At 29.8% G+C, this 11,061-nt stretch overlaps 1 protein-coding gene across 1 annotated transcript; it reads right to left on the bottom strand.

Annotated features, from left to right (window-relative positions):
• Nucleotides 1-427: 427 nt before the first annotated feature.
• On the bottom strand, nucleotides 428-3,577 carry LOC129972006 (zinc finger protein 182-like). The gene is made up of 3 exons (XM_056085987.1): nucleotides 3,536-3,577; nucleotides 1,240-1,366; nucleotides 428-1,104 (listed from the first exon to the last, which is right to left on the bottom strand). Exons 1-3 carry the CDS (start codon nucleotides 3,575-3,577, stop codon nucleotides 428-430), a joined length of 846 nt encoding a protein of 281 aa, XP_055941962.1.
• Nucleotides 3,578-11,061: the final 7,484 nt, after the last annotated feature.

The following is an 11,061-nucleotide window of genomic DNA, read 5'->3' as shown; positions in this document are numbered from 1 at the left end:
ATATTTGCTCAAATACTCGTGAGAAACAGAATATTAAAAGTGAACAAGATTACATTTGGAAATATTTAATTAATGAAATAAAGCCAAAGTAAGGAAAAACGATTGTTTTATTGAAAGGCACATGGAACCTGCATATTTGTTTTGAACTCACTAGGATTTAAATGACTAGGATTATAAACTACTAAAAAAGTACAAAATCCCAAACTATAAATACTTAAATAAAAAGAAAATAGACCAGAAAAACATATTTTCATCGTCAGTAATCAATTAAAAATTCATAGAATTGTATATTTAAAATCTAAAAACATGCTTCGTCCAAATAGTAAAATTACAACAATGACAATTTTTTAACTCAATGAAGAATTCGAAGTACTTTCATACTAGATAAAAAAAAAAAAAAAACATTTATCTACTTTGCAAAATAATTTCATTCGTGCTTATTCCTGTAATGCTTTTTGCAGTTGCTGCTGTTAATGAACGACATTTCACAAGCTGGACATTTATAAGGCTTTACTCCAGTGTGCGTCCTAAAATGTATATTAAGATAACCCTTATGAGCAAAACTTTTATTGCAGATATCCCACATAAAAGGCTTGTCACCTAAGTGTGTTTGATGATGAGTGATGAGATTTGTCTTCTGACTGCATTCTTTTCCGCATATATTACATACATACGGCTTTTCGCCAGTGTGGGTCCTGTAATGTCGGTCGAGATGTGATTTCCGAGAGAAGTCTTTCTCACACATATCGCACTCCAAGAGTTTGTTGCCAGTGTGTGTTTGATAATTAGTTTTTAGAGTATCTTTCCTACGGTAGGTCTTAGGAAATTTCTTCTTACAAGAACAGAATCCGGAAAATCCAGCCACAGCATTGTCATCTTCCTTTTTAGAGAATGGTTCTTCAACGTTGATAAACCTTTTATCGTTCTCACTGTGAGGCTTAGAATTCGTTTCAAGTGAAATATGTTCATCCATTACATTCCCTGACATAAGGATTATGCCATTGTCTAGCTCCGTACTTCCAGGTGGGAGATCAAGCTGCAAAATCAGATTTGTACGTCCAGAAATTTTATTATCATGTGAACGATCTTGTCTGATAACATATTCTAGAGAATTCGTAAAATTATTTTTATCGTTATTCAAAGCTTTCCATTTGCTGTTTTCAAGAAACGCTTTACTTTCTTCATCAGCTGTTTTATGGAAAAGATCTGATACTTATTGTTTTTGTATGTCAACACTACCTGATCCAGAGACAATCAGGATTTTTTCATCAGTTTCACGATGGTCGTTTTCAGGTGTGTAACTGGATTCAACACTTTCTGAAGAAGTAATGCACGTTGCATTTTCATGAGTTTGAACATCAATCACCTGAGCATTCGAAATGGGATAAAAATATGAATTGTCGGAAGAATTCCTTGGTTGCTGATTACTGGAATTTTCTGGAAAAGTGTTACTTCTGTTTTCCTTTGAGGAAAGCTCTTTATCTTTTTCATTATTTTGTAAAGGATGCAAATTCAAGAATTTAGATTTTTTACTTTCGTTTTGTCGGGCATCTCGCCTTAAACAGCGAGAAATGTCATTTGAATTTTTCGTAGGTTTGTCTTTTACTTCATGAAAGTTTTCATCCGATTCTACTGGCAGTTGGGGCAAATACGTTGACTCAAATTTATTGTGAATGAAGCAAGGGTGATTCTCACGGTGTGTCATTGTATTGCCGCAACGTTGCAATGGTATTGATTCATTATTTTCATTTAGATAAAGTCCTGTCTGATAAAAAATTTTTAAATAAATTGTTATTGAAGAGAAGAACTCTCTTCACTTCTTGAATTGATTCTTTCTTAAATAACATGCTAGAGCACCTTTTCTTAAATTGAAACACTAGAGGATTCTAGTGAAGAATGCGAGACCTGATATTTAAAATCAGTCTTCACTTTATGTAATTATCTGTGATATCTTTTGATTTACCTTACTCTTCAAACCAATTTAATTAGAATAAAAAATATGATTTAGAAAGCCTCGTATTTGAATAGAGTTACGGAAGAAGACATGGGTAAGGGAAGACTTTTTTACCCTGAGGTCTGCTGTTGATTCGAATTTATTACTTTGAGTGTATTTTCATTAAACATTTGAACAATTGAAAGTTTTAAGAAGTGTAATTATGTGAAAGAAGATATAATAAGATAAGAAGGAAAAAAAAAGGGTAAGAATTTAAAATAGAAGTATGCATGCCTATGAATTAAAAATTTACTGTTCCATCTCAGTTTATTAAAAACCTCTTCTATGAGTTCATACTTTAAACTACATTAATAAGTAAGAAATGGTTTAAAATATAATGAGATTCTCTTAAAAAATTTTTAATTAAATTTTTTATGCTATGATCAAATTAGGATTTTTTGTTTATGCTTCTCATAACCCATAAGGAACGATTAAATTTCCTCTTTTATTTGCTGCCGATAAAAAAAATTCAGTGCATATTTATGATTATTTTCTTCTAAAACTTGTTTTATTGTTCATATTGTGTATGAAGGGTTATTTTGTAATGGGTCTGAGTAGAAATGTAACATCAGTAAAATAATATACGGAAAAATTTGTTTTTCTTCAATCCTTTCAGCTTTAACTATTTGGACATTTTTTTTTTTCATCATGTGAGAACATGATGTTGTTTTCGTTACGGTGTTTTGAATAATTGAATCTCGAAATCGTGTAGGCAATGAATAAAACATAAATGGAAATATTCATCTTCATCTATTACATACCACCTCCTTTTATTTGTATTGCATTATTATTATGTATGCTTCTATGAAAGCAGATGCGTTTATAAAAGGTTGATGAGAGAAATAAGATTTTCGCCATAGTAATCCTACGGGGCTATAGAAGATCCCATGGAGTCATCTGCTGCGCATGCGCAGATAGTTTTCGTTATATCTCGTAAACTATATATGTTAGAGACAATGGGTTTTCACCATAGTAATCCTATGGGACTGTAGGTAGGTATGGTTTATTGGCACTAGAGCCATGTGAGGCCATACTGCGCCAGTCATATGGTTTAATTTAAGAGCACATTAATATGAACTGAATCAATCAATTATAAATTAATACCAACTAAGATAAACTGTATATAGTATAAGCGATGTAGCAATCAACTAATAAAATTTTAAAATTTATGAACCACAGAAAGAAAATAATTATGAAACGGTAAAAGTGTGATGTTAATGATACAACTCCATAAAAATACAATAACAGACGATAAAAGGTTGAAAGGCAGTTAGATGCAAGTAAAAAGATGAATTGCTTTTAAAAATGTAAAAATATTTGGGTGGTATTTCTCACCCACCAAGTCGATTAGAGTTACGGATGATATATTGAAAAAGCTGACACGATAGCAATTGCAGGCAGAACATTCAATTAAAACATGCTTAATACTTAAATCAACATGACACGTCAGACACATTGGTGCCCTTTCGCCAAAGATGTTTGTGTATGTTTGTCAGTATAGCGCGTATATCCTATACGGAGGCGTGTTAGCTTGACATCTACCTCACGGATAGGAAGAGGTGGCCACATAGCAATGGACGGCATGACAGAGTGCAATTTATTGTGGGTCAATAAATCCCACGTTTTTTGCCAAGTTAAAACACGACACGCTAATAGTCTCTTGACATCACAGTATGGGAGTTCTTGGTTTTATCGGACTGTAGAAGACCACCCTATGAATTTATCTAGTGCGCATACGCAAATGGTTTTCGTTATATCTTGTAAACTACGTATGTTAGAAACATAAGTTTTTTTTTTCATAATAATCCTACGGGGCTATAGAAGACCCCCCCCCATGGAGTCATCTACTGCGCATGCACAGATGGATTTCGTTATATCTCGTAAACTACATATGTTAGAGACATGGGTTTTCACTTAGAAATACCCCTGAGGGTCCTCTAAACACTGAACATTTCGGATCCATTGCGCATGAGCAGTATATATTTTGCTTAATATTGTCTAAATAAATGTCGGATCGATACTATAGAGTCCCTATGGGTCTCGGGATGCCATGATGTCAACTTCCGGTCAGATTGGAAGTTGCTATATCTCGGATTCTATACAATCTAGAGACGAATGTGACCCGCCCAAACACTCGACTCCATGAATAGAGTCGAATAATATTTTAACCGAAACTCGTGCCTCGATAGGGTCTCGAGTTACATTTCATTTGCTCGTTTCGTTGGATAGAACTGTTAGGAATGTGTATGTTTATGAAATCCGAGATTGTATTATGTTTATTTTTTAACATTTTTTTGTAAATGTATAGTAACTTTCTTATTTTATTTCATTAACTTTTGATATGAGGTATAATTATAATTTCTACCCCGATAGCATGCTCATAAAATAAAGTAAAATGCCCCCTACGATTATAATATTCGAATCAACTTCGCATTTTACATGAGAAATTAGAAAGTAAGAATACAGTACCGGGTAAGAAAAAGTCAGTTATTAAATGAAAATAAAAAGTGTCCAATATTCCAGTCGAAACAAACAACAAGCCATCAGAGGTGGAAATTCATTTCATTTTCAAATTACAGGTGTCATCAGTCTAAGTAATTTCGTACTCTATGCTACTAATATCTATATTTTTTAAATTCTAATCTTTTAGATATTGTTGCTCTTTTTCACTTTCTCAGTAAAAAATAGAAACTGCAGCGTTCTCTTTCATCCATAAATTTAGCATCTCTCCCATCACGCCCAAGCACATATTATTCATGTAAGCAAGGGAAAATGTTGGTGACTGAAACCAATTTAAGGATTTGTTCTAACAAGCTATATGTTTTTCCTTTATAAAATTCCTCATTTAACTTACTAATGACGCCTTCACCTTTCCTTTCAACAGCATCCGTTTGTTGATAGCAAACGCGATTCCCAACACACTTCCTATTAGCTTTGCATTTAAGACAACCAGAATAACATCCAGGACTTTCAACATTTAAAATAAAAGATTTACTTCAGTGTCAGAAATTATTGTTTCAACGATAAACTTCGGTATTTTTCTTCCGAAATTCATTCCAGTTTTACTTAAATTTTCAACCTCTTCCGCAGATTTTTTTTACACAAGAGTTCACACAACTGGACGTTTCATCCCCATGAAAAGATCCCATCAAAAATGCTTCTTTTACACTTATTATGCAATCTAATAGAAGTCATGAAATATTTTTTGAGGTTTTTGAAAGATGCAAACCATTGAAATTTACTGCTGTATCTATAATTCATGAGGCTATTGCTGTAACAGTGACACTTTTTTAAGTTCTTTTTCTTGTCCAAAGGGAAAGAAACTGTAGATCACTAAAACAATAATGAACTTTCCAAATTTTTAATAAGTGTACTTTTTTAAAACAATTTTTCAATTTAAAATTAAATAACAGATTTTAAAGATACTAACTTAGATTTTCAAAATATTTTTAATAGGCATGTCCAGTTTGTAAGTTTTATTTTAATTTCATTCCCATTTATATTTCTATCTGTTTTCATCGTTTGAATAAATTTTTGTTTGCAATGTAAACATTTTCAACTCAATAGGAAAACTAATTTAAACTAGATTCATTTCATTTCAAATCGTCATAATTGAAATTGCTGTCTGCTTCCCATAACCGTTAAGAAATGATCCATTTTCCTTTTTATTTTTTCTCGATAAAATATTTTACAATGAATATTTATGATAATTTTATTTTATATTTATGAATATTTATGATTATTGATACAATTTTTCAATGAAAGGCACCATTCATTGTAGGTTTAATGAATATGAATTAATGATAGCCTTGTGGGAGTTTAAAAAAGAATTTAATGCTGAATATAGAATTAGATACTTGTGCAGAAAATGTTTATACGTACACAAAACAACTCTGCAGTTCCTAAAAATCTGCAGATGTCGTCGTTTGGACACTTTGGAAATTTTATTCACCACCTGTAGGAGGAGCATATGTCATTCAAATATCTAACATTAAGTTCCTCATTACAACAGGAAGGAAAAAGAAGTCACATTTTTTAAATGAGTGAATCCAGTTTGTAGCAAATTTATGTCGAATATGACAGATTTCAACAGCTTTTATTACTTTTGTTATACATATTAAAAACTAATTGCTTTTATGTTTCTTTCTCCTTTATTTAAAATTAATACTTCCTTTTGCAAGAAGTTTGTACTTTGATATTTTTCTTTATGACTAAGAAAAGCATCTGCGATTTATATTAAATCGCATTATAATGTCTTTTAAAATCTTGCACTGCATGTCAGCAAAGTCACAGGTCAGCATTCAGAAAGAAACAAAAATTAGTCTCTCAGTTTTTTATTTACCACTTTCTGCCGATAATTCTCTTCTTTTAATCTTACTTGCAGGTTGGATAGCTCATCTAACGGCTCAAGATGTAATTCCAACCTCATACCATTTTCACCCTATTCCTTTAAGGTAATAATTCTTCTATTACCTGCCAACATTTCATCATGCCAAATTGATTCTGAATGCGATCTAATTTTGTAGTGTTTTCTTTTGTAAATATAAATAAGATAATAACAGTGGTCAGTGGTCATGATTCAAAATTTTATTTATAACTTAAAGGAAAGAAAAACTATGAGTGAATTTTGTAAATGATGCTCTTTGCATAAAGTAAGTTTTAGAAGGAAATACGGATCTTAAATAAATCCGTTAGGAGTTTCTTTTGAATTCAAAGATTTGCTTTAAAACATCAATATCAGTATCAGAGAAAACACATTTTGACAAATCATTTTATCCTTTTCTAACGATTAAATCATGTCACAGAGTGACAATCACTCAAAAAATTAAAAGTGTCAATTGAATCATTTATTCTGTTTTCTTAAAATTTTATTCAATTTTAACATAATAAAGCGAATGAGTATTCATTTACTAATTATAAATTGAGATATTAATTTGTATTTTATCTGTATTTTAACCGCATGGTTCTAATTCGGAAAATCATTTGTATAAAAAATATACAAGAAATCGTCTAACAATTCATATCTTTGCTTGATGGTCCAAGGATGGGATTTGAGGCTTGATGAGGTCCCGAAGATTTTCTTTCGGTTGGTGTGCCAGGAAATTCGTAGTCCCTCGCGAGTCCACAGATGTCGATCTTCTCCTTTGGTTTCTTCTCTTCAACATTTGGCGATTCCTCGACGCCTGAAGAGCAAATAATACTTTTTGACTTTTTTCTCACCTTTATCGTAATCATCTATATTAAAAGAAAATTCAAATCTAGCAATAAAGCCCTTGATATACTATTTAACTATATCAAGGGCAAGAATGTTAATGAGACAGAAACAAAGCTAATTTAAATTTTTGCTACTAATGGACATTTAATTTCCCATTTAACTGATTATAAAATATTTTAGGTAACATGGAAAAATTTCATTAAGTTCCTTTAAAAATTAATTGTTAACGAACAATTTTTGTCTTTAAATTCCAGTTTTCCTTCAATAAATAATAATAGATTCAATGCACCAAGTGCAAACCCAAGGCACATGTACTGTTTGCTGTCGGAAGAACAAAATTTAATATCGATATCTATTGAAATAACTAAAATGTCATCAAGAAAGAAAGATAATTTTAAAAAATATATAAATTGATTCATTTTGTAAATGGAGTGGTTATTGAATAATTTTAATTTCCTAATTTTGCGGTTTTATAAAGTAAAACCTGTTTTGGCCTATTTTTAGAAACCGTTCGTATGAAATAAAAACTTTTACGGTCAATTTTATTCAACTCAACCACAATTCCGATTGCTGTAGTGGCAGTCCGGTTATTCAGTTTTTTTATCCGTGCCCCTTCGGGCGCGTCGAGGAATCAGTGTTATGTTTTGATACCTACATCAGATCGTCTGCTAGTCCTCCTGACACTTTGATCATTTTCCTTAACTGGTTCCTTATTGTCTGGTGAGAAGACAGAATGTGCAATTAAAATCGCAATTTAAGAAATAGTTTTATTTAAAAATATTCGTTGCGTTGTACACTCTAAGGAACTCATAAAAGGCATTTTATATATATTAAAAGACTGCCGTTTGGTCACTTTAATGAAAAGAAATAAAATAGTAATTAAAAGAAATCAAGATTTCAATTTATTCCAGAAGTATAATAACATAGGCGCAATGCTTTGATTAATTATAAAACTTAAAATTTTCGCTACATTTAAATTATATTTAATGAAGGAAAATTGCATTAAAAACGTGCTAGAGCATCTACCTTAATTTTAAGATTGTTATCCTATTCTAATATAATATCTGACATCTAAGGTTTAAAACGAGCCTTCGATTGGTGTAATTTTCTGCGAAGCTTTTTAAATTTTCCTAATTTGCAAAATTAGTACAAAAAGTAATTATTAAAAAAATTATATTAATTAAACAGATTTTGTTTAGAAAACACTGGATACGAGATATCCTTGATCGAAATTCGTCGTTTTGCATCTGTCTTGTTAATCCATTTCAATAATTAATTAAAAAAAGTCTTAATAGAATACTATTTATTTCTTTATATAACAAGATGTAAAAAATAGAAGCGTATCTCTAAAATATTAAATATATATATATATATATATATATATTTGCCTATTCAAAAAAATATTCTGTGCTTTATAAACAATCGTAAGTTCAACTGAAAAAATATAATTTGAAATAGATCAAATTAATGCTAATCAATTTTTATATCAGATTTTATTTAAAGATCACCTTAGAATTGACGCGGAATATCACCTTACTATCTTCTAGGAGTTTGATTCGAAGGAATGTTGCAAAAAATATCTAATCAATTCAAGGAGATAAATTTTAAGGTCAAATAATTCTGCCAGTAAATCGAAGAAACTATAAAAATTCAAATATATTTCTTTATGAAAAACGCACGCACACATTTCATGCATAACCTCATGCATCATATATATGAATTTAACACCAAGGTTTAATGCAATTTAGTTGAATTAACAATGACACAGAAAAGAAAACCTCTGAAAAGACAATTTCAAATTTACTCGGATTCTGTTCAAAAATTAAATAATAAAATAATTTTATAATTTTATCAAATTACAATGTATTTTTAATTACAGCCAAAATTCTAATCTAAAAAGTAAATACACATCTTTTATATGCCGACCAAAAAATTTCCAACAAATCATTGTTGCTTTTAACATTCATCAGTTTTTTCAATAACCAGATTGCTCACAAATGCATTATTCTGATAACAGGAATATAATATCTGTAGCTTAAACCCTGAAAAATGTGTTTCCTTGCATTCAATTTATCACTAGCACGTTGCTATATCACTAATGAGCTGGTTGAAATCCAAGTGATGCTTAAAAGACTTTCAAGTTAAATACATATAGCCCAGTTAAGGCATTCCCAGGAAAATGATTCGAAGAAATGATAATTCATTAATGTTTAGGAGACAAGAATGAAGATAAAATGCCTCGGCACATCAGCACAATACAATATTCTTCAAAACATGGTGAGATTATATTATAAGAAAATGTAGCCGTATTAAAGTTATGTCTCTTAAAATTGTTTTCAATCCCGATAATAGTTTAACGATGCTATATAACTAATATGCTCGTCGAATCAAAGCGATGCTTAAAAGACTCTCAAATTGAACACATAAAGACCAATGAATTCATTCCCAGGAAAATGATTCGAACATATAGAATTAGTTAGCTTTGAGGGAAAATGAATAAAAATCAAATACCCCGGCACATCAACACAAAACAATTGTCTTTGAAACTAGATGAAATTATATTAAGAGATAGGGCAGCAGTATTAAAAATGGGTACAATTAAATAATTTTAGGTGCCGCATGATTCGAAACAAAACTTTAATTATAATTACAAAAAAAAAAATCTACAAAAATTTTTATAAAAGACTACCTTACATTAAAAAAAAAAAAAAAAAACACAACACGCAAAATCCGCCGAATCATAATAATTTGAACATTAGCAATAGAAAAATACAAGATAAAAAGTTAAGAAAAATGAAAATAATCAGATTTTCACTTCAACAATGAAACATATTAATGCAAAATAAGTTTAAACAAGTTTGTTTAATGTGTTAAAAATAGAAAATACAATGACGCGTTTAAAACTTATCATTGAAATGATCATGCTTCGAATTTTGGTATGTTTAAAAACAATTTTTTTCATTGGAAATTTATTGTCTAAATGATGTGTGTTTTAAAATTAATTAAATTGCTACCCAACATTTCAAAAACACCGGTTGGTCCTTCAAATTCCCCACATTGAAAATGTATATTAGACAAATTTGCAAATTTTGCAATTCATGCATGTGTCAACTCACATGTTTATCTTAAGTACCAAAAAGGATTACACAAATCATTGGGAAAAACTGCTATTGAATTTATTTATTTCATTGAAAATGACTACAAAGAATTTCTTATAAAGAAAAACAATATATCACAGAGATATTGATATTTTAGGTCTAATATAAAAATATTTATTAACTTTTTACAAAAATGCATTAAATATCTCTTGTAGAGAACGATTTTCAAGATATGAAGAACGGTACTCCTTGCGAAATTCTTCATTAATATTAAAAATATATTTTTGTTTTATCTATATTTTTCAATTGCAGCAAATATTATTCATTAAGAAAACATCAAATTAAAAAAAGTGTTGCTTGCATTAATTTATAGATTATTACAATTATTTAACGCACTCAAGTAATTTTTTCAGTTAAAATATCGTTTTACGTATCATTATTTAAAACCAATACTAAGTTAGCATTAAAATGTTTTCCGAAATACTCTAAAAAGCTATAAATAAAACGGTAGATACCATTAAATTTGGAAATATTTAATATTGAGCGAAAATCAAAACCAAAATAATTTTATTTGAAGAGAGGATAAAATGAATTTTTAATATAAATGTGTTAAAATTTTTATTAGGATTTGAAAAATATAAGCAATATTCATACACTCAGATATAAATGCATTTGAACTGAAAATATATTTTCCTTGTCAATTATTAATAAAATACAATAATCTTATGATTTCTGTATCAGTAAATATACTTCGT

The sequence above is a fragment of the Argiope bruennichi genome, chromosome 6 (genome assembly GCF_947563725.1).
Source record: "Argiope bruennichi chromosome 6, qqArgBrue1.1, whole genome shotgun sequence".
Lineage (NCBI taxonomy): Eukaryota > Metazoa > Arthropoda > Arachnida > Araneae > Araneidae > Argiope > Argiope bruennichi.
Note: the sequence above shows the minus strand (reverse complement) of the source record. Positions and strands in the feature narration are given on the sequence as shown.